This window comes from Alligator sinensis, unplaced genomic scaffold, assembly GCF_000455745.1.
Source record: "Alligator sinensis unplaced genomic scaffold, ASM45574v1 scaffold1457_1, whole genome shotgun sequence".
Classification (NCBI taxonomy): domain Eukaryota; kingdom Metazoa; phylum Chordata; order Crocodylia; family Alligatoridae; genus Alligator; species Alligator sinensis.
In genome coordinates this window covers 308,510-332,005 of record NW_005842845.1, presented here as the reverse complement: position 1 = coordinate 332,005, position 23,496 = coordinate 308,510, and the positions used below count along the sequence as shown (strand labels likewise).

Below are 23,496 nucleotides of genomic sequence, written 5' to 3'. Positions count from 1 at the left end.
GCAGGAATTCCCATTGCTATGTCCAAAGCAATCCAAAAGTCCTTTTTGTCTTTCCCTCACCTTTTTGTACTTCCCCAGCCAATGAGGTACAAGAGTATTTATAAATGGGAGGAGCCAGCACAGCAGAGTAGCCACTTACCAGGAAGCCCAGGAAGAGGAGGAGGATAAAACCAATCAGTACGGCAAGGCAGATGAGGATTATCTCCCAGTATGATAACTCTGGAAGGACAAAAGGACACATTACAGATCTTTGAGACTGCAGTCATTTTGGTCCAAGGCATAAGATGCCAAGCCAAATCTACAGCCCCGTTAAAAGGGTGCTGTTCAGCACAGAGGAGTTGTGAAAATGAAGGAAGGGGGGAAATCTGGGCTTCTCTGACTGCAGTTTAGATCGATCACAAGAGCTCTTAGCACTGGATTGATACGCAAGGGGCCTGTGGGAAATGTGGTCAGGATCCCAACCAGGTTTCTAGGGCAAAAATGCTGGCATCAAACTGATGCCAACTGGTTCCTGTGTTGGCAAATTGCAGACAACAGACCAAAGATTCAACAGCTCCTGGAAAACTCTGTCACTAATTGGACCTCTCTAGAAGTGTGAGATGGATGGTGGTATTGGTGAAGCATGTACTTCTGCTACCCAGGGATGGATCCGATGGCACGGTCGCACCCCACTTCGGTTGCATGAATGCGACTTCTTGGGGCAGGGCCTTCCCGGAGCCCCTGCTTTCACGTGCCTCACGATCCCAGGGGATGGGAGCCCCGTAGGCTGGCTGCCAGGGCACCAGAGGCCAGATCTAGCCTGCGAGTCAAGGGTTGAGCACCCCTGGTTTGACAGATAAGCCGTAGAGCTGCAGTGAATGATGTGAGAGTTTCCCATCGCTTTTTGTACAGACGTGCTGTGGCCCGGCTCGCCACCCTCTTATGTTTTGTGCAAAATTGCAGTGCTTAAGTTGTATTAGCACAAGATGCCTGGAAAAAACTTTCTTGAGTTGTATCCTCATTGTTTGATGTTCATGTGTGACCTCCTATAGGCAGAATGGCTTTCCTGCCATTGGCGTGCACTGGCTGTCTGCGGGGAGACCCAGCTTGCCATCAAATCAATCTCTGTGTATATTGTGTATTTAACTCTGCCTGGCTCTAAGTACGTTCAGCAGCTTTAATGCAAATCCCTTCTTGAAAGTACTTACCAGAGTTGTTAGTGTCTCCTGCCATTGTGTCGAGAGGAGAATAATCTGGAAAGGAAATGGCAACTTGTAAATGAATGGAGAAGACGTTAAGAAATAGGAAAAAAAAAATTCAGGCATAACCTCCCTCTCAATGCTGTCCAGTGTTACTCACTGTTAACAAACAAACTCTTCGTGTCTAGTTTGTAGCTAGATCCTAGCTCGGTGAGTCCATTGGTCAGCTGTTTGAACTCCTCGTACACATCTTCTTTTCTGAAGGTCCTCGTGTAAGGGTCCAGTGTAAATACGCAGGTGGAATCGACCCCCGTGTAACTTTTCCCAGAGATGCGTCTGGAAAAGAAAAGCCATGGACCGCTATGGTTGGGAGATGAGCACAGCCGAGACCGTTGGGAGCGAATGCACTGAGCAAGACAGATGGGAAGTATGAAACTGGGGGAGGACTGTCATTGAAAGAGTGATGTAAAGGCCAGCTTTGAGATGTCTGAGCAATGTTTTATTAGCATTGGCCAGTTCTTACAATTCGCATAACATCTGCTTCTGGCAAAGAGGAAGGAACTCCTAACTCTAGCCTTCCATTATTTCAGCCATTCACTTACCTTGGGAGAAGGTAGTTTCCTGATAGACAAGTCAAACACCTGATTTAAAAATTTTTTTTTTTTATCATCACCCAAGATCGTAGAGAAGGATGAATGAGCATATTTTTGGCTGGGGCTGGTCAGCTTTCATTCTGATTTTGTGAAGCTACTTGAATTTGATTGCCAACATTAAGTGATTTAATTTTTGCTTTTGGGTTATTTGCAAGTGAAAATCATTTTTTTTTTTTCTTCTCAGAAAAAAGAGCACCTTTTGCTTTTGCAGAAGGATAGCAAATGAGTGAGCACAAATGCGATGGTTTTAGGGCCTCATATGAAACTTTCCTAGTTGCCTGTGTTAGTGCACTGAGGTTTTGGCTGTGGCAGACAAACCAATGGGGTTCCCCCCCAAAAAACGATAGGTTTCTGAATACAGTTTTCAGTAAATAATTAAGAAGAATTACCAGAAATGCTATTCTGTATGATACAATGCATAAGAGGGGACCTACCTAAAGTTTTGTACTGTACAACCAATGAAGTAGTTCTTTAGGGTGCTTTTTCTGAAAATGTCCTGAAGCTGAGGGAAGAAATAAAAAGATTATTGGAATCTGAACAAAATGATGAATCTATCAGGTTATCTTTAAACAGGACAAGGGAGTTGGTTTCCGCTGCCTTTAAAGTCAATGGCAAACCTCTGCGGGATCAGAATTAACTTTATCACGGACACGTAGACCTTTACCTCTTTTTCAATCCGCTGCTTGTTCAACTGATGCCTCAGTGAATTGGGATCATTCATTTCTGGTGAGTAGGGCAGGTTGGTGATGCTGAAGTTCAGCTTGAAATTTTCTTTTCCATATTTGCTTGGCAAGTTATAAGAACCAGTTATTGAGTCGGTGACTAAAACTGAGGAGAGAGAGCAGGAACACAATGCAGTAACGCAACATAATATAAACTTGTGAAGAAGTTTAATTAAAACTTGATATAACTAGGTCTAATATAAACTAGATGAAGACCTAATAGAGCAGAACTGCTTTGTGGGACAAGTCAGTTAAGGCTGGGGATTTTGAAAGACCCCCATGGAATTAGTTGAGTTTGAGTTTAATTAGTATTTGGGTGCTAAACCCCTTGGAAAACCCCAGCTTGACATCAGTAAAATCCATCCTCTCATTTATTTTGGAATGTGTCCATAAAAAGGATTTTATTAAAAAAATGTAAAGACATGTCTAACAATTAAAGACTGAATATGTCATTGCTGACCCTATGTGGCAGAGCGAGTCAAACTTGGTGCACCACAAATTAACACAGCCATTCTGGAAACTCATTGGCTCCATTCAAGGAAGTATGGAATTGAATTTGTGTTCTAAAAAGGACTTGGAAGTGGGGATTTTGGAATTTGTTTAGAGGATCTGGATTACGGGGGTGGGCATTCGGGATCTTAGTGTTAACATACCATCCACCGAGATGCCCTGCAGCTGGTAGCTGGCTCCCAGCCAGTTGGCAGTTGCATTCCTAGTTCCATCTTGAAATGCTCTTTCGACGACCGCATTGCTGATGTTGGGTGCCGGTTTGAAGAAACAATGACAGTCAACCACTACAGATCCAGTCCTGTGTGCAGAGAAATCAAGGCTCTCAAATAAATCTGCCTGAAGGTTGCAAAGACTCTTTCTCAAGCCCCCGGCAAATGGCCCAACTATGGAGGGTAATGACGTATTTGATCCATTCAATCCCATCCTTTGCTGAGATTGTCAGCAACAACGAAGACTGGGATGTTCACAGGAACCTAAGGGAGTCAGGTGCCCAAAGCTTTTGAAAATGGGAGCTGGACTCCTAAATCCCGTAGAAAATCTCAAACGAGATTGCCTGCTGGGAATAACCAGTTGTGTACAGGGAATTGGAGATGGGATCCCCTAATCCAGCCATGGCATACTTATGATTTTTGGTTCCCACCAAACTGGGGCAGCCTCAAACCAGTTAGCTAGAGGTAAGAGAGGCATAGACCCCCTGAACCAGACTGTTGGCAGTAGCAGCACCTGGGTGAGCAGAACCACGCTGCGTACATGCCCGGTCTTGGAGATTACTCAGCCTCTGCCTTCTCCATGGGTCTCACAACTTGAGTCCAGACAACCCAACTGAGTTCATTTACAGGATGGTTTCTGGGTTTAACTCCCAGTTATTTCTCAATTTAACTCCCAGTTATTTTAAACCCATGGCATATTTATGAGAGAGAAGAGGTAACGGCATGATTTGGGGAAGCCTTGAGGGTTTTTTTTCAGCGAAGGCATGAATCGAACAGAATTTCAAACATGAGATCCTAGAGGAAATTGGCCCTGAGCAAGGGAGCATGAAAACTGGGGAGTTTGGGGAGCAGCTGGGGTGTTTAATAACCAAGATTGGATTGTAATACAAACCTCAGGCCTGTGACATTGCAATACTGGAATTTATCTTGGACAGCGCTCTGATGGTACATGTTGTTAACCTGAAATAAAAATCCCACCATAGATATCACCATTAATGAGGGATGACCATGTACCTGAGGCTTGCGGGTAGTAGAAACTTGCAACTGATTTTATATTTGAAAGTTAGATATTGTAAGAGGTTTTTGGTTGGTTTTTGAAAATCCCTTTGAATTCTAAGAAGTTGACTTTAAGTTTAGCAGCTTCTCCAGGTAATCTTCTGGATCAGATTGTCTGGGGAATTTCCATCCTTGAACATTTTTAAGAGCAGGTTAGACAAACCCTTGTCTGGGTTGGTTAGATCAACGTTACTCAACCTGTGGGTCGTGACCCAAAAATGGGTCGGGAGAATAGATGAAAGGGTCACGAACTTTAAGTTTAAAAAATGGTTTCTCCTTATAGGAGAAAAATGTGGGAAACTGGCTTTTCCCTTGCAGGCTGGCAGAGTTTCAGCCTGCGAGGGGCTGCTTGGGGCCCCCGCATGCCCCACACACTGGGTGGGTGGGGGCAGCAGGTTGGGAGTGAGGGGCACTGGGTCAGGAGTGGTCATCTATGTTTACAAATGGGTCCTGGTACAAAAAGGTTGCGAACCACTGGGTTAGACGACCTCCTAAGCATCCTTCCAGCCCTACTTTTCCATGCTTCTCTCATCATAACTGAATGTACGGCCCTCGCCCAATGTGGAAGATCAGTTGATTTGACTGTATGATTGGCCATCTTGGCCAATGTACACCGTATTCTGTATAGGCAAATTGTGCTGCTAAAGACGTGAAATGTTGCTGCTTAAGCTAAACCATAAAGGCTCCCTAGTTGGGTCAGAAACAAATTTATATCCTCTTTGGATCTAGTGCAAGGCAAGGGATCAATGTACACGCTTTTACAAGCGAGTTAAATTTGCCCTGTATTCTTGAGTTTGGGAGCAATTTGTATCTATTCCTAAATTTGCCCCCTTACATAAAGCTGCCTTTAATGGATTGGCTCTACACAATCCATAGCTTCGGCAGGAGCTTACAATACTACAACAGCTTTGGTACCACATGGATATGAACAAATCATAAGACCTTTTGTATTATTTTATGATACACAGGGGAGCTATGGTGAGTGGCAACAGCAGAACTGGTCGAACTTTTTGTGAAATTAGAAATAATTAAAAAAAAAAACCAAAAAACAACCCCCACACCATTTTTGATCTTTCAAATTTTAACAATAGAAATTTGTCAAGAGTTTTTGTGAACGTTGCTGTGAAAATTTAATCAGAATACCCACCATCACTTCTAAAATGCAACCGCTCACCTTCTGTTGGATGTCTCTCAGCAGCTTCTGGTATTCTGAAGAAGCTGGGTCTGGGTTGGTTAGCTTTTCATTGATTATTTTAAAGCCGAGCTGGTAGCCCACAACGACTGGCATCGGGTTGTTGTTAGTAGCTGTTTCTGAGAGGTGGAAACCTAAATGGAAAAAAAAAGGGGGAGATGGGGTGGTCAAGTATGTTTGTCTTGAACAGCAGTTTTAGATGAATAACTAAAAGAAATATGACTTTGGCTTGTATTAATGCACAAAGAAAGACACACAAGCCTACTGCAGAACATTTCAACCTCCCTGGACACTTCATTGCTGACCTCAGTGTTGCTGTGATGGGGCAAAAAAAATAAAATAAAAAAAAGTTTGAATGGGAAACTGCAAAACAAGAAATCTTCTGCAAACTGGACAGTGTTAGGTATGATTTAAACAAGGCCCCTGGATTTTTATTTCATCACCTGGAATAGCTTCTGTGACTCCTTTATTCTATAGGTTTCCTGCTCATTTGCTTCTCTCTCCTAGCACTGTCCTCCTCCCTGCTCTCTCTCCCTCCCCCATTTGTCTTTTGTATTGTAATTGCTCTCTCCTCCTTATACTTTGCTTTCTGCGTGTCCTTTCACGCATCTGATGAAGAGAATTTGGATTCATGAAAGCATGCGCGCACTATATATGCATCTTATTTAGTTGGTCTATAGAGATGCATATCTACCCAGCCTTCTGACTGACTTCAGGCAGATGGGACAAACTACCCCTCTCTTTCCAGATGAATATAGCAGTGAGCTTTTTTTCATGTCTACTAGCTAAAAATCTTTGGTATTTTCAAATCTTTTTCCAGCATTTATTTTTAAATTAGAAGGTCTCTGCTTGTGGTATTTTTGGGGAATCTGTTCTCATATGTGTGATGAGACTACTTCAGTTGTGAGTGACTACCAGAAGAACAAAGCACCATCCAAGGCCCTTCTATTATTATTGTGTTGCAGAAGCACTGTCCTAAAAGACAACTGGTGGCATTTAGCCAGCATAACTGTGCGGTTGGAAATTGGACATTTGTTGTGTGTTTTCTGCAACCGAAAGTACTTATAAAGTGCATTAATTGACAAACTCCTTGGATGATAACTATACTTCTCACACACTATATTTACAGAAGCATGGCTGTGACTTTGAATGATGTATATATTTTAGTATTTAGGTTGCAGAAGTAGGGTGACATGGAGTTGCATCTGAACAAGAAGACTGCCAAGTGGCATGGGGGAGAAGTGTGTCACAGTTAATTGAAGAGTTAAAATGAAGAACCCAAGGAAATTGAGGTCATTTTTGCCTCACAAAGGTGAATGTACAAAATGAGCATACAGTACAATCCAACAGATTGTGAGATCACATTAAGTATTAAAGAAGGAAAAAACACAGCAGTTAAGGTCCTGCTTAGGCTATTTCTTTGGATATGGTAAAGTCCATAAGTAACAATGATCTGGGGATGTCTAGGAGCCGAATTGTTGAGCATGTGTTCTTTCTAAGACGGCCAGGAGAGCCTGGTGATATTAGAATTTCTCCCACGGTGAACATTTTACTAAATACGGAAACATTATAGTTTTTAAGAGACATCAATGACTGAAGTATAGAGTCCAAAGAGAAATATGAGAAATGAGGCGAGCTTAATTTAACTAATGGGACATGCAATTACACTCAGCCCTCTGGAGTCCTACAGAAGACACTGGAAGCCAATGAAGAGACTCCCAAGACAGCAGCAACCTGCCTGACTCCCTTGGACTTAATGCTGGGCCTGTGGAGCTCCCATAAACTAGAACCCATTGATTGAAGGGGAAGTTCATCACATGCTGTTGGAAATCTTGAATCTAGGGGTCATTAAATCAAATTATAGGCTCTAAATTACCCATGCGCAACTTCAGATGTTCTTGGCATATGCTTACCATCAACATAGAGGCTATTCTTCTCCAGGGTATAGATTCCTAACTTGGTGACACCCTTTGTCTTGCTCTTCAGCTCATGATAAATTTCTACTTTGTTGAACCTGGCAACCGAAGGGTTGTTTTTGTAGCTGCAGAGGGTATCTACACCCGTGTCATCACTGTTTCTAATGGACCTAGAAAATCAAAGAGGCTTCAGGACAATGATGACAAATTGCAGAATATCAACTATCATTTATGGTAGTGTGAAGGACAGGGAAATTTAGAAATCATTAGACACAATTGATCGTCAATCTTCATTTTACAGGATGCTGAACAATCACTGTCGCTGTATTATAAGGCTTTTTAATTCACAAAACAAGGAGCAAGATGAAGTCATTACGGTTTAACAACGTTGGAGGCTTATTTGCCATGCTTTGCAAGTTCAGTATTACCTTTATAAATAAAGAAGATAACTAGGAAGAACTAAATTATACAAATTTGTAGCCAGGTTCACAGCTGGGATGAGTATCTTGGTTTCAGTAAATAATGCATTGCTTTGCAACAGCTGGCAGGCTGGCCTAATTACAATGTCAAACAAAGGAGTAGGAGCACGCCCTCCACGTCAGGACTCTTACCTAAATGCCATCACTTTGCATCCTGTATAAATGGGCCCTATGCTGCTGTCTCTGAGCAGAGAGTCGATCTGTCAAAGAAAAAAATTCTTGAGTCTGTCACTCAGGGACCGGGAGCACCAATGGAGCCAATCAAGCAAACGAGGCTAGACGTAGCTCTGTTAGACTTACATAATATTTCATCACGCTCTGCGTGGAATTGAATTTCTGGGTGCCTGGTACCCCCAGGTCTGCAGTGTATCGGAGATTAGTTAAAGTGAGGTTGAGCGTGAAATGCCCAGCCGTTGGACTTTGTCGGGTAGTTAGACTCGGGTCTGCGATCAAGGAGAGAAAAGATTACAGTCAAAGCATCTAAAAAGTCATCTTTGCCCGCAAAAACACTCCGAGTCCTATCAGATCTCAAGACTAGAATAGTGCTCTGGAGAATGTCCCCCCCCCAGTGACCTCCAGCATTTGTCAATTTATTTGTATGAATTAATTTGGAAAAAGAAACACTTACATAATCCAGGCACTTCATTGTAACCTGGAAAGAAAAAAAGAAATGATCCTTAAGAATCGGAGCTCTTCACTAAGAGAAGGAAAAATGGGAATAACAAAAGAGATGGCACAGGAGTGAACCACTGGAAACGCTGACTACATCACTTTTGAAAAATGGTGAAATAGTCAAAAGTGCTCGTGCAATTTAGAAGCCAAACTCCAAAGAGATCAATGGTTTCCTAAATAATTTATTACTTGCTATAAATAAGTGTATTTATTGTAGATTAGATTTTATGTCATCTTACTCACTTTCCCTAAATAAGACCATAAAGTGACAAAGCGCTTCAGCGCATGCTTACATTTAAGCACATGCATTATGTCTTGAACCTCAGTGGGATGGCAGCTTTGCCTGAGATAAGCATATGCCTAAGAATCCTATGACCTGGGGCCTAAGGTCCAAGCAGGTTGTCTCTCGCACTTCCATGGATTTCATACCCCCTTCCACCTCCTGGGAATTCACCTTCTTCTAGGATTGTTTCCAGAGAGGGAAGAGAAATCTGCTGGCTTTGGAGCTCACAATTAAAGTACTTGGGAGTGGCTCAGATTGCCCATCTCCTTGCGCTATGAACTCTCCTCTCTCCCGTGTACTTTGGGGTTTACCCGTAGTCATTTCACACATGCTAAGCAAAGTGCTGGGAGAGCACCACAAGGAGGTGGAAGACAATCATTTGGTTACCATTGACATAGAGGCTGCGGTTATCCAGGGAGTAGTGTCCTAATTTGGTGATGTCCTTTGTCATGCTGCTCAGCTTACGATAAACTTTGACTCGGTCAAACTGGGGAGCTGCAGGGTCATTCCTGTAGCTGCAGGTGGCATCCACAGCAGTGTTATCCCTATTCTTCACCGGCCTGGGGAATCAGAAGAATCTGTTAATGATGTATGTGTTCAAAATGACTCCTATCTACTCGGGTGATACAGCATACGAGGCCGCTGTGGGCACTAGCTGGATCTATGAATACTGCAGTACAAAAATAAAGGAGGAAAGCAGCACTTTTCAATGTTAAGATGTCAGACAACTGAGATGAAATCTCTTTACTAGGGTGTAATAAATAGGGGTCTACCCAACTCAAGGATGGAGGCACCAAACACCTGGACTTGGTCTGACCTTTGGATTCTGTCTCAGTGACCTAAAGGGGGGATGGAAAGTCTGGGCAGCCTCCACTCCTCCAAAACTCCTACCTAGGCATATGGATCAACAGTCTGGTGACCTCTCATGCATACACCATAATCCAGTAGGATCAATGGTTGCCAAACAAACCCAACCTGTGGATGCAGGTGGCCCATTTTGTGGGCAGATTCTGGACCAGCTGCCATTTTTTAGGGCTTATCATGGTGTCCCCCTGACCTCTGATTGACCAAGAGGCTCCATTGGGCCCCCCCCCCCACCTCTCGCCACTGATTGGTTCCGCCAATTGGTGAGGAGGGGTAGGGCTGCATGATAGGCTGCCCTCTTAGCCAGTCCCACTGGGGATCCAGCCTTTATTTTCAGTAAGTTTGTTTTTCTTTCACAGAGTTTGCAGGCATTGCCCGATTTTTGTGGGCAGTGCCAGATTTTGGAATTTCTGCGATTTGAGTAAGCCCCTAGTATTACAGTTCACCTCCCAATGATACCGTTCTTACCGAAATGCATCCACTTTGCAGCCAAGGTAGTTGGGGCCAGTACTGTTGTTTTGGAGCAGGGGCTCGATCTGACAAAGAAAAGATTTCATGAGGCCATGTCATTGCAAGAAAGAGAGAACCAAACCATGAAGAAGAGGAGAACGCGACTTAGACTTACAAAATGACACATTATCTTCTCTGTGGTACTGAATTTGGGAGAACCAGGTCTCCCGAGATCTGGAGTGAATCGGAGATTGGTTATGGTGAAGTTCAGCGTGAACTGCTGTGTTGTTGGTGTTGGGCTTTGTGTAGTGGGTGGTTTGACAGCTGGAAGAGATAAGCAGAAAATCCCCAAGATAGAAAATGAGAAGGAAAGCTCCATAAAACACACATGAGAAGAATGCAGCTGAGGGAGAAAGTAAATTGCATGACTTAGACTATATGGCTCCCTAGATTCTGGTTCCATCAGAGCTTTCTGTAGGTACTGCAGATCCTTCAGGATGTCTGGATTAATCTGACTTTCACCACAACCAGTTTTTGCCAGCACCTGGATATCAATGCCCTTTCGGTGTTTTTACATGCATCTGTTCTTAAAGACTACTTACGTGGGGGTGTAGATAGTTCATTGTAACCTGGAAAGGAAAAGGAAAAGTTTATTAAGACTAAGCCGGAAGGAACAGAAACTGAAGGATCTGAAGGAAACCAAACTTTCCATATTATATTTTGGTCCTACTCCTAGAAACAGGTGTCTTTTCTATCATAAAAAGCCCTGACCTTGATTTTTCTCTCTCATCTAAAAGATGTGATTTCCTGCAGCCTGTGGTGGGGTATTGAGGATCTCCTTTCATGTCCCCAGTTCCTTGAATTTCAGCTTTCAGCATCCATTCTTTTTTAGTAAAGTACATAGCACATGCCGAAAGATGAGATACTTACGTTCAAATGACTTCAATAGGTCCAAAGCACATGCAATAGGTTAAGTCAGAATTAGAAGGAGCAGACAGACTTGACTATTTTTGTCCAATCTGGCTTCAGAAAGTGGTCTACAGCTGTGACCAAACACAAGTGCCTGGCTGCAGGCCACTTTAAAAGGGCCCGATCCTGCAACAATCTGAACCCTTATTGCAAGGGTTCAGATGAAGGCACTCCAAAATGGAGCGCCTTCATTAGTTTGTGTCTACGCATACCAGGAGTAGGGCTCAGCTGATGCAGCCCAGCTCTGCTCCTGGTGCTGTTTTCAAAATGGAAGGAGGGAAAGGGAAAGGAGGGAGGTCTGGTCTGGGGGTTCCCCAGATGTTCTGGAGTGGGGGGGAGGTAGATAGGAGCCCCCCTCTGAAGGTTGAGGACTTCAGTCCACCCATCCCCACCTCTAGCATGAACCCCCAGAAGAGACCTCCCTCTCCTGCCTTCTCCACCCATCTTGAGACAGCATCGGATCTGTGAGGCAGAGACAGAGCTAGGGGGAGAGAAGCTACAGAGATGCAGCCTCTCCCCCTGGACTGACTCTGAATTGGAGCCAACCCTCTATCCTCCTAACATGTGGTGGCTTGGGGAGAGTGGTCTAACTCATGGCGCTTTCTGCAAAGCACCGTGAGCTGGACTGGGGAGCTGCACTTCTGTTTGAGCCTAGAGGGCATTTTTACATGTGCTCCAAGGGTGCTTTAATTAGAGTGGCTCCAAGAGCTTCCCTAATTAAAGCATGCAGAGCATCCTGTGTATCGGCATCCCTGTGCTTCAAAACGGCGGCAGGGGCACTTTATCTAAAGATAAATTTAAATATTTATCCTAGCTGACTTCCTGCCCTTGGGGCAGGGGGCTGGACTTGATGATCTCCCGAGGTCCCTTTGAGCCCGAATGTCTATGAAATCTATTAAATCATTGAACAAGCTTTAGTTAAAGTGCCTCTGCCACCATTTTGAAGCTCAGGGATGCTGATACACGAGACGTGAAGGCTGGTTGGAGCATGCTAATTAGCATGTGCTGTAATTACAGCATGTTGGAGTAGCCTCCCAGCTCATGTACAGGCACCTAGAGTGCTGTGTTGGACAGGAATGGGTTTAAGGCTACGATGAATTCTTTTTAGAGCTGGGTTTTCATATAGCTCTCGCCTGAAAGAAAGAGTGCCATCAGTTGTGTCACCAACATGATTTTGTGCACCCCACAAGGGTCTGGAATGTCTTGAGTCCTTCCACTACATTTAGCAGGGTTACCACACATGGCTGCTTGCAGACATTAAAAAAACAAACCAAAACGGTGCTTTACTTTAAACTCTGCGCCCTGCGCTGAGCCCAACACATGCCCAGAACAGGCAGTGCATTGGTTGGGCTCGGCTCACCTGACATCTATATAAATCAGGTGCTTTACTGGTTCTTTTTTGGCATTTGTATCTAATAGCTGATTGAATCAGCTTTAGATAAAAGTGCCAAAAAGCCCCACTGAAGCGCCTGATCTATATTGAAGCTGTGGAGCCGGGTCAAAGTAACGTGCTGCTTCTGCTGGTAAAGCACTTTTCTTTTTTTAAATGTCTGCAGGCAGCCAAGGTGTTTTAATATCTATTTAATAATAACATTTTTTTTATCACTTTAGAAATCAGAAATATGACTTCTTTACTGGAATAATTTAGTTATTCATACAGCATGGACCCCATCATTGGGGAGGGTGGGGGTTGGTTTTGGGGGATATTTAACCTTTTCATGCCATTTTCAAGATGATCAATATTAAAATAAGACATCATTGACATTTTCTATGAAAGTGAATAAAAACTGCCTCATTACCATTGACGTAGAGGCTCTTGTGGTCCAGGGTGTAGAACCCTAACTTGGTGATGCCATTTGTCATGTTTCTTAGCTCACGGTAAACCTTCATTCTGTCAAACTTGGGAGCTGTGGGGTCATTTCTGTAGCTGAAGATGGCATCCACTCCTGTGTTATCCCTATTCTTCACTGACCTGGGGAATCAGAAAATTTACATTTGAATCCATCATTCATGTCTCTGTATTAATCTCTAGTGTAGGAATAGACATATTATCAGAGACGATGAAGGGTCCCAGAAATTAAAATTAACGTTCTGAATGACATCAATTAAGGCACATTGATGAAGTTATCCATTCCGAAAAGACAAATGTTTCAAAGCCTAGAGAAGTGACTGTGTTGAATATTAATGTATAGACCGGGAAGAGGAAGCAATTCTTTAGAAAAATAAGGAACCAAACCTTCCCGTAACATGCCTCTCACCTGAAAGCCACTACTTTGCATCCAATATAGTCTGTGCCAATGCTGCTCTTTTGGAGTAGAAGGCCAATCTGGTGAAGAACAATATTTATTGAGTATGTCATGTCAAAAGAGAGAGATCAGATGTATTACATGAACAGAGTCAAGCCAGGATGTGTGTGTCTGACTTACATAATGGCACATTATTTTTTCTGTAGAATTGAATTTGGGAGAACTTGGCTTCCCCAGATCCACAGTAAATCGGAGGTTGGTTAAAGTGAAGTTTAATGTTGAGTGTTCTGGTCTTGGTAATGGATTTTCTTTATCTGGGTTCACAGCTGGAAGGAAATTTAAGGAGATTTATTGTTTGAAAAAGTAAGTCCTGAATTTCCTCCTTAAAGGATGGAGTAGAAGTGGCATATACTGGCTTGTCAGGTGCCTTCAAGAATACAAAAATTACAGTCCCTTAAGAAGTGTGCCAGATGCTTCTGTCAGCATTATTTTATAAAAGCTGCAATATATCTGGACTAGTCCAAGCTTTTCCATAGCCTGTTAGTTAACAAGATGAAGTCCCCAACATTTTAATGTGCATTGATACTTTAAAGATACTTACGTGGTGCAGGATGTAGTTCATTATAACCTGGGAAAAAAGAGAATATTTGAGAGAGAGGACAAGGAATATTATCACTAAAACACAAAAATACTTTACTCTCTGTCACGGGAGAAATATTGGGTGGGCGTGTTAAAGAAGAGCACTCACTCGATAACTGGCTTGCTATAAATGTACATTAAGCAGGGGTGGGCAATTATTTTGGGCGGAGGGCCGCTTACTGGGTTTTGGCAAGCCATCAAGGGCCGCATGACAGGCAGCCAGGGGCAGATAAATATTAATTTTCTAATTTTTTTAGGGGCCCCAGAGGCTGTATAGAATGGCCTGGCAGGCCTCATCCGGCCCCCGGGCCGCATTTTGCCCACCCCTGGCCTACATCCTACATTATTTTGATTGCATAAATGGGATTTGTGCTCAGTGGTGCCTCATTTTCGTACTGGTCTTCTGACCAGCGATACTTTTCAGTAATCTGGAGTTTTGGAGCTATACAAGATTTCTGGGATAGGGTCATAGTCAGGCTTAGTGTTGATTCTGACCATTTATTAACCTCTCCCCCTGCCCAAAGTACAAGTAAAAGACTACATAGATCACAACTTTGGAAATCAAGCTACTTCTGATTGGCCGACACTTGCTGTCACGCTGCTGTTCAGATTTTCTTGCAATTGCTGCCGTGTTTTTAGAATTTCTTCATTCCCTCTCTCAACTCGTATCAAATCATGAGTAGAGGGCAAGTTTCATGGCAGTTCAAAGCAGATGTGCTACTTACCATTGACGTAGAGGCTATTGTTATCCAGCGTGTAGGGTCCTAGCTTGGTGCTGCCTCTTGTCATGTTGCTGAGCTCATGGTAAATCTTTACTGTGGCAAACTGGGAAGCTGTGGGATTGTGTCTGTAGGTACAGACAGCATCCATGCCAGTGTCATCATTATTCTTCACGGATCTAAGAAATCAGATACTTGTTTACAGCTTGGCAGATGTGAAGGGCAATTATGGGCATTAGTTTATTCACGTTCACTTAGACTATAGCTACTGTGTGATTGAATTTTCCTTACAATGTAGTAAAGCAATGTTAGAAGTACTTAATGAAATCATCTGCTTCCTGTAATGTAACATTCATGCGATGATATGCAACTAGGGCAATCATTTTGTGGCCCATGATTAATCTCCATTAAAACGTAAGTCAAAGTCAGATTCTTCTCCCATTTATCTTGGTGCAAACTTCTGTTGACTTCAGTGGAGTTTCACCCAAGTAATGAGGACTAGGCTTGGATTGGTGAAGACTCAGTGGGCCCATCTACACGAGACTATGTTGCTGTAGCGACAAGCTACATTGTGTAGCTCGTAGCATTGGTGGGCACTAACTGGGACACCGCCACTATTGCGCAGTAACTCATTGCTACTGCACGGTAGGGTGGAAAGTGGCCCATGCACCTAGGGTGGCCATCATAGAGGACATGCTGGTTTTCTGCTACTTTGTCCTCTATAGATACGAAACTGGACACCTTTATGTCCTCTATTTTTCTCTTGAAGAGAGGACATAAAGGCGTCTGGTTTCGTACCAATAGAAGACAACCGGATTGTCCTCTATGATGGCCACCCTACATGCACCACCAGGACCGTGCAGTACCACTGCGCAGTCAGGGACACGTGTAGATGCGCCCAGTAAGTTCAATGTGCATTTGTTTTCAAACACACAAGGTCTGATTTTCCTCTTTGTCTCATGGGACATAAATTCAGAGTAAGTAGGATTATTGCAGGGTAAACTCAGTGTAAGCAAGATCAGAAGAAGATCCTCTGTATGGAAAGCAACTTTGGGGGATGCTATGCATCTTAAATTTATTTGTGGCCAAAATTAATTGCTACTAATTTTACAAAGCACGGCCAAGAGTGTTGGATTATTTAAATAGTAAGGAAATATCTCTACATATGTCTGTTAGCCAACAAGTCTCTAATGCCTTATGTAACAAAATTAATTTCTTAAGCATGTGATGCCTACCTTAATGCTACTACTGTACATCCAGTGTGGGTAGGGCCAATACTGCTGTTTTTGAGCAGAAGGTCAAGCTGCCAACAAGGATTTGATTGAGAAGTCAAAAGAAATAAAACAAAATACTGAACATACTGTAATGAAATAGAGGGGTGTGATTCAACAGGGCTTACCATGTGGGCCAGAGTGTTTCTAGTAGCATTGTATTTGCTAGAACTGGGGTTTTGAAATTCTGAACTGTAAAGGAGATTGGTGATGGTGAAGTTCACCGTGAAACGTTCATCTTTTACAGGAATTGGAATTGTAGCCGGCCTGACTGCTGCAAAAAGGAAAAGCATAAAGCCAGTCATAACTAGAAAGCAAATAATGACATGCTTGCTACAGCAATGATGCATTAAGATAGCACTTCGCTACTGGAATGGATATGCTCAACATTGAATGGTAGTCTTTCATGGCTATGAATGTTGTTGGGGTGGAGGGCAAGGGAGCAGAAGAGTGAAGTCATCTGACATATGTATCCAGGTATATGAATTTGAGCGTCAAACCAAACTGGCGCTTAGACCTGCTACGAGTTGATCCAGCTGTGAATGGGTACCTGAGCATTTGGACTAGGGATTCCAGGTCAGCCAAATGTGAAGCCAGCGGCATCGCTAGCCATAAAAGCTCATGTGCTGTTACCACGCTGGCCTGATGTTCCACTTTACAGCAGGATAGACATTTGACCCTTTATTCATTTATTTAGCAATACTGGTGTCGAAGGAGATTGAATTGCAGTGCAACACCAATGCAGCGATTTAGTGGTACTTAAATGTTGTAGCCTCCTGTTGGACTTCTCTAGAGAAGGGAATGTTAAACACGTGAATTAGGGTTTCTTGGGTCCCAAGCAAGGATTGTCACTAAATGTGAACTTTCTAAAGTTTAAACATTTTCACTGCCTTTATGCAAGAGGGTAAGGATTTTTGTGGCAAAATGATCACCCACAAAAATCCTTCCCTCTCACAGATTTCATGGTCCATCATGGCTACAGCATCACTCCTTTACTGCCTTTAATAAGATTTGATGCGTAAGGATACTTACTTGACACAACGGGTGGTTCGTTATAACCTGGAAAATAAATGAATAAAAATTTATAAAGACATCTAGGAACCTGGAGAATGAAGCTGTGATGTCAGAAATGAGGTGTGGCTGAACCTCTCTTAAATAAGTGAGCTAAAAACAAGAAGTTTATCACATAGCCACAGGGCTTCAGTCCATGGTCCACTCTTGAGACCATGCCCAGATGTCAGCATATTCAGATACTGTTTCTATTCAATCCCATCTCTCTGTATTTGATATTTATTCTATCATATATTCTACCAGAGGTATTTTGGTTAAAAATATAGGCCACATTTTGAAAATACTGACCAAAAACATTGAAAATAGTCCTAATTAGAGTCAGGCCATGAAGATTTTACTGCTTTTCAGTCTAATACTGTCTCATGCCTCTTGGATAACTGGTTTGTTATACAGAAAGCTAACAGCTGCTGGATAACAGCTAAGGGATAAAGCCCCGGCAGATGTGTGAGTTAATTGGATGGCAAGGGTACACATTAGCAGGGTGCACAGAGGATAGGAAAGGGCTGCATGAATAACGTGAATGGTATCTCTTCAATTCAAATTGCTTATATTGCAACGTGTTAAATTGTGTTTCCAGTTCCTAATATTGTATGTATGTCGGCAATAAAAACCAGTGGGTCATTCATTATTACCATTGACATAGAGGCTGGTGTTGTTCAGGTTGTAAGGACCTAATCTGGTGATGCCCTTTGTCTTGTTGCTCAGCTCCTGATAAACCTTCACTCTGTCAAACTTGAGGCTTGTAGAGTCGCGTCTGTAGGTGCAGACAGCATCTACGTGGATATTGTTCCTAGCCCTGTGAAAAATGGAGACAACGGCACATTTGTTCTTGAATTAAGAAACCTGCATATGTATCTACACATTTATGAACTCAGAAAATCAGAAATGTCAACTTAGAAAATGATAAAACATATCTCAATCTCTGCTTCATTCCTCTGCCTACTTTTAGGGACAAAGATGCCCTCATGGACCAGTCACCTAGTCTAACCCTCAATACCCCATAGACCAGAAGTTAACTTCTGGAACCATCAGACATCAGTAATGGGCAAATACACATCTCTTTTCAGAAAAATAATAACCTACAGAAATATTTATTCCCCCTCAAACTAACATAAACACTGATAATACATCAATTATCTATCTTGCATGACACATTTGGTGTGACATTGTTAGAGTGCCTCACAATTAGTAATGAATATATCCTCACAGCCCACTTGGGCAGTACTGCTATCTCAATTATTCAGCTGTAGGGCATGTGACTGGTGAGAGACACATGACTGATGGTAACGATAATTAACTCACTAATGACTCCCAGGAAGATGCCATGTGTCCGGTTGCACACTTAATGGTAAGCTCGCACTGCCAAACTGGGGTGGTGTGGGGTCATTCTGGTAGGTGCAGACAGCATCCACCCCAGTGTTGTCCCTGCCCTTCATGGGTCTGCCAAAGCAGAGAGACCAGCGAAACTTATGTGCTCTCTAGCTGTTCAGGACAGATTCCCTTTGTCCCTAGTGCCCTACCATTTTCCTCCTCATCACATCAGCATGGACCTGTCAACTTTCATTTTGGAAATGTAAACTGAACTGGCTCGGTGCCTCCCTATATTGTGTCAGAAGACAGCATGAGCTGACTCTGCAAGGCCCTTGACCCATGCAGTTGCAAAGACTTGGCTTAATCTGACAAGAGTTAATCCTTGGCACAGACAGAGTGGTACGGTGTACAGGTTCTGATGCACAAAGGACGCACTTTGGCCCCATCACAGCGCCAAAAAGGAGTTCAGCGAGCACACCTTGACCACAGTGAAGAGGGCACCTACCCAGTCCCAAGGTCTCGCCTGAAAGCCGTCACCCGACAGCTCGTGTAAGCAGGGCCAATGCTGCTCTCCCGGAAGATGGGGTCAAGCTGCCAAGAGGAGGATGGTATTAGTGAGGGGTCCTGCGAGGTGGGCCAAAATGACTGTGGCCCCTAGGGCTTGTCCTGAGGAAGGGTGCAGCTACTTTCCCTTACCAAATGGGTTAGGATTCTCTCCGTAGCATTGAATTTTTGGGAATGGGGAGTCCCGAGCGTTGAGGTGTACTGGAGGTTGGTTATGGTGAAGTTCACCGTGAAGTGTTCGACCGCTGCAGCCAACGTTGTAGTAGGCAGCGTAGCTGGAAAGCAAAAGTGAATAACCATTCAATTGTAACATGCAGTCTGTCCCCAGAGGAGATGGCCCCATCATGGGAAGAGGTGTCCCATTCTGTAGGGTCAAGGATGTGCTGCGGGCAATGGGCTTTTGTGTTGACATCAGGAGATGGGAGACCCTTCTCAGGAGCAGGCCCATTTACTTGGGTACCTGGACAGCAGAGGTCCAGACAAAGCCATACATCCCCCACCATCTTGGGCCCCAGCTGTGGGACTGTGTGGCTTCCCAGAGTCTGTGTTTGAATGACAGTCAGTGTTAACATATACTCACTTGGAAGAGCTGGTGCTTCGTTATAGCCTGCAATGGGAAAGGGAAATCATGAGAAGAGTCTAGAGAGGCACAGGAGCAAAAGAGGGACAAATGAAGAGCAAGACTTGCAAGGTGAGCTTCTATTCTGTGCTGACTTCCTTTTCTCTGGATGTTCATAGCCCGTTGGGTACATGCAGGGAAACGGTGTGTGGATTTATGCAGATGATCCTACCGACAGCATGAGCCCAGTGCTACAAAATGTGCTGCCTACCATTGATGTAGAGGGTGCCCTTGTCCAGGGTGTAGGGGCCCAGCTGGGTGACGCCATTTGTCCTGTTGCGCACTTCATGGTAAACACGCACTCTGTCAAACAGGGGCCTGGTGGAGTCGCTTCGGTAGGTGCAGGCAGCATCCACCCTGGTGTTGCCCCCGTCCCTCACGAGTCTGCAAAAGCCAAGAGCCCAGATGATATTTTGCACTCAGACAGCTCTCCAGCACAGATTCCTTCTCTCCCTAGTTTCCTAGCATTTTCTGCATCACGTCGGCATGAACATGCCAACTTTCATTTTGGAAATGTAAATCGCACTCGCTTCCTGCCTCCTTGCAGTGTGTCCCAAGGGAACATGAGCTGACTCTGCAAGGCCCTTGACCCATGCGATTTGAAAGGCTTGGACCTGTTTCACAGGTGTTAATCCTAGGCCCAGAGCGAGCAGTAAGGTGTAGGGCAGGGGCAGGCAATTATTTTGGGGGGAGGGCCACTTAACAAGGTTTGGTGAGCTTTGAAGGGCCACATGGGTAGCCCCATCCCTTGATGGTTGCCCTGCCCCCTGGTCACCATCTTGGGACCTGAAGACACACCCCTAACCCTAGACCCCAGAAATACTTGTTTTGGCAGGAGGGGTTGCCATCTTAGAACTAGAAAAAAACAAAATCATATGCTAAAATTCAAACGCCTACTGTAGCATATTCTAATTTTCCTAAAAAAAATTATTTTTGTCATCATTTGTGTTTGTATAGTGTATATAGAGGTGATTGCATAAGGACTCAAAATAAATTCTTAGTCTTGTATATAGTGTGGTGGGGGTATGGCTGGGAGTGTGAGAGTGTATCGTGATGTGTGGGGGGGTGCGTATGGTGAGTGGATGTGTGTGTGTGTGTGTGTTTATATGCTGGAAGTGGGTTGGGTGTGTGTAGTGGGATGTGGGACTGTGTGGCTATGTTGTCGGGTATGTTGTCGGTTATGTACATGTGGGTGGTTGTGGGGGCAGGGTGTGGGTATGTGGCATTTGTGCGGTACCACACACCCATACCCTAAAATCAAACACCTACTATAACATATTTTAATTGTATTACAAAAAATATTTTTGTCATGGATTGCATTAGTGTCCTGTCTATAGAGGAAATTGTATAACGACTCAAGATTAATTCTTAGTCTGTATATAGTGTGGGGGGTGTGGGTGTGTGTGGATGGTGGCGTATAGGGGGTGTATGGTGAGTGTGTCTGTGTATGGTGGGGGTTGGTGTGTGTGTATGGTGGGTTGTGTAGCCAGGTGTGTGGGGGGATAGGCTATGTTGGGGGTTATGTATATGTGTGGGGTTGTGGGGGCAGGGTGTGGGTGTGTTGTATTTGTAGGGTGTGTGGGAAAGTGGGAGGGGTGTGGGGGCCCAGCCCCACAGCTGTTGCATGGCGGGGGCATGGCTCCAGCCAGTGCAGCACATCCCATCAAGGAGCGCACCCCCGCCGGCTGTCCATATCACCAGCGCTCCCCACACTGGTGAGACACAGGGGAGAAGCCCCAGGCACTGGAGCCAGCTGGGGTGGGGAAGGCAGCCGGCTCCAGAGCATGGGGCTTCCCTCCCCGGCAGCACGAGCGTGGGGAGCACCCACTATACAGACAGCCGGCAGGGGCTGCACTGCTTTCTGCAGTGTGTGGCCCTGCTGTCGCTCCCTACTAGGGCTGCACACCATGGGGAGAGTGTGTGGGGTGGGGTTCCTCACATCCCCAACTCTCTCTCACACCCACACACGAGCTACCCTGGCTCTGCGCTGCCGCCACACCCCTGGGTGTGGACTCTGGCTGCCGTCAGTCCCACGCTCCCACCCAGCTGCAGCCCCACTCCCACCCCTAATGTTTCCCTACTTGCTCCCTGAAGCCAGTGGGTTGGGGGAAGCCTGAAGCACTGGCAACAGCTGCTGCTGAATGGGCAGGGCCCTTCCGCCCATGAGGGTGGGGGCGAGGTGCCATAGGGTATGTTGTGGGGGCTGTATGCATGAGTGCCTCACTCCCACCCAAGTAGGCAGAAGGCCTGGGTGAGGTACAATTCATTGGTTGGCACCACGGGCTTCATGAAAGTGCCTGGCAGGCCGGATTTGGCCCATGAGCTGTAATTTGCCCAACGCTGAGGTAGAGGTTGTGATGCATAAAGGATGCGCTTTGGCCCCATCGCAGTGCCAAAGAGGAAAACAGTGAGTGTGCCTCTGGACCACACTGAAGAGGGCACCTACCCAGCTCCAAGCTCTCACCTGTAAGCTGTTACCCGACAGCCCATGTAAGCGGGGCCGATGCTGCTCTCCCGGAAGATGGGATCAAGCTGCCAAGAAGAGGATGGCATTAGTGAGGGTCCTGCGAGGTGGGCCATAATGACTGTGGCCCCCAGGGCTTGTCCCGGGAAAGGTTGCAGCTACTTTCCCTTACCAAATGGGTCAGGATTATTTCCGTAGCATTGAATTTTTGGGAATGGGGAGTCCCGAGCGTTGAGGTGTACTGGAGGTTGGTTATGGTGAAGTTCACCGTGAAGTGTTCGACCGCTGCAGCCAACGTTGTAGTAGGCAGCGTAGCTGGAAAGCAAAAGTGAATAACCATTCAATTGTAACATGCAGTCTGTCCCCGGAGGAGATGGCCCCCCTCTCCTCGCCCCCCAATCATGGGAAGATATGTCCCATTCTGCAGGATCAAGGATGTGTCTTGGGCAATGGGCTTTTGTGTTGACATCAGGAGCTGGGAGCCCCTTCTCAGTTCACTCAGTTACCAGGACTGCAGAGGTTTCCTGAAATCCATATACCCCCCTCTCCCCACTTGTTTGGGGCCCATTTGTGGAGCTGTGTGGCTTCCCAGGGTCTGTGTTTGAAGGATAGTTAATAATGACATATACTCACTTGGCAGAGCTGGTGCTTCGTTATAGCCTGCAATGGGAAAATTAAATAGTTAGCGGGATCTAAAGAAGCACAAGGGAAGAGCAAGGTTGGCTGCCCAAGCTCTCATCATGAGTTCCCTGTTGCAGTGTGTCCTCATTAGCAATGGGGCTGTTGGAGGATCCTTCACGGTAGGTGAAGGCTATTCGATCATAGAGTGAATAAGGGTACATGTTTGGGTGTTGCTTTAGTACAACCACTCTGATAAGCTGTAGGCAACTTTTCCTGCCACGGTAATGATGCCCAATGTGGGGCTCCATGCTGGGGTGGTGGCAGTGCTCTCCAAGTGAAGTCCTGCAGTTCAGGATGTGGGCCGAGCTGTGAACAAGAGCTTTTCTAGGGCTGGGGCATGACCTGCCAATGAGTTGCATGTGGAGTTATCTCGTCCATTTAGGGGGTTCATGGGTTGGCTGGTGCCTGTGGAAGCCCTTGCTCCTCCCACCTACACAGTAGCTGTGGCCCACAATCAGCCGCTAGGGGTATGTGGGGGAAGGTTGGATTGTGGTGGCTGTGGCTCACTGGAGTTCAGCATTGTTTCTCCTTGCAGGAAGGGTAGGCTCTTGCAGACTAAATCTGATCAGGACTGTGGTGTACAGAGCCTGAGGCATGCAAAGCCATTGTGTGCTGCCCAAAGTGTGCTTGGAGGTCTAGGAAGGGTGCCTGCATGCGGTGGGAGCTGCCTTTCCTTTCCCCGAGCGCTGCAGGAGAGGTGCCAGCAGTGTGCTCCCTGCGGGCAATGTGAGCTTTTGTTCTGCACTGGCTTTGTTTTG

General features: G+C 45.0%; 1 protein-coding gene across 1 annotated transcript in view; it reads right to left on the bottom strand.

The window, feature by feature from the left end:
• Positions 1–23,496, bottom strand: part of MUC16 (mucin 16, cell surface associated) — a 27,204-nt gene that overhangs the window by 1,572 nt on the left and 2,136 nt on the right. Inside the window, exons 5-36 of the mRNA XM_025191643.1 lie at positions 22,691–22,717; positions 22,230–22,372; positions 22,058–22,125; positions 19,805–19,977; positions 19,555–19,581; positions 19,107–19,249; positions 18,916–19,001; positions 17,732–17,895; positions 17,061–17,087; positions 16,157–16,302; positions 15,993–16,060; positions 14,764–14,936; positions 14,001–14,027; positions 13,580–13,725; positions 13,412–13,479; positions 12,953–13,125; positions 10,787–10,813; positions 10,360–10,508; positions 10,203–10,270; positions 9,258–9,430; positions 8,544–8,567; positions 8,216–8,358; positions 8,048–8,115; positions 7,434–7,606; positions 5,503–5,654; positions 4,165–4,232; positions 3,207–3,361; positions 2,496–2,659; positions 2,266–2,333; positions 1,339–1,514; positions 1,188–1,232; positions 140–219 (exon numbers count right to left, since the gene is read on the bottom strand). Of these exons, the coding sequence (XP_025047428.1) occupies positions 140–219; positions 1,188–1,232; positions 1,339–1,514; positions 2,266–2,333; positions 2,496–2,659; positions 3,207–3,361; positions 4,165–4,232; positions 5,503–5,654; positions 7,434–7,606; positions 8,048–8,115; positions 8,216–8,358; positions 8,544–8,567; positions 9,258–9,430; positions 10,203–10,270; positions 10,360–10,508; positions 10,787–10,813; positions 12,953–13,125; positions 13,412–13,479; positions 13,580–13,725; positions 14,001–14,027; positions 14,764–14,936; positions 15,993–16,060; positions 16,157–16,302; positions 17,061–17,087; positions 17,732–17,895; positions 18,916–19,001; positions 19,107–19,249; positions 19,555–19,581; positions 19,805–19,977; positions 22,058–22,125; positions 22,230–22,372; positions 22,691–22,717 (3,392 nt within the window). The remainder of the gene's footprint in view (positions 1–139; positions 220–1,187; positions 1,233–1,338; positions 1,515–2,265; positions 2,334–2,495; positions 2,660–3,206; positions 3,362–4,164; positions 4,233–5,502; positions 5,655–7,433; positions 7,607–8,047; positions 8,116–8,215; positions 8,359–8,543; positions 8,568–9,257; positions 9,431–10,202; positions 10,271–10,359; positions 10,509–10,786; positions 10,814–12,952; positions 13,126–13,411; positions 13,480–13,579; positions 13,726–14,000; positions 14,028–14,763; positions 14,937–15,992; positions 16,061–16,156; positions 16,303–17,060; positions 17,088–17,731; positions 17,896–18,915; positions 19,002–19,106; positions 19,250–19,554; positions 19,582–19,804; positions 19,978–22,057; positions 22,126–22,229; positions 22,373–22,690; positions 22,718–23,496) is intronic.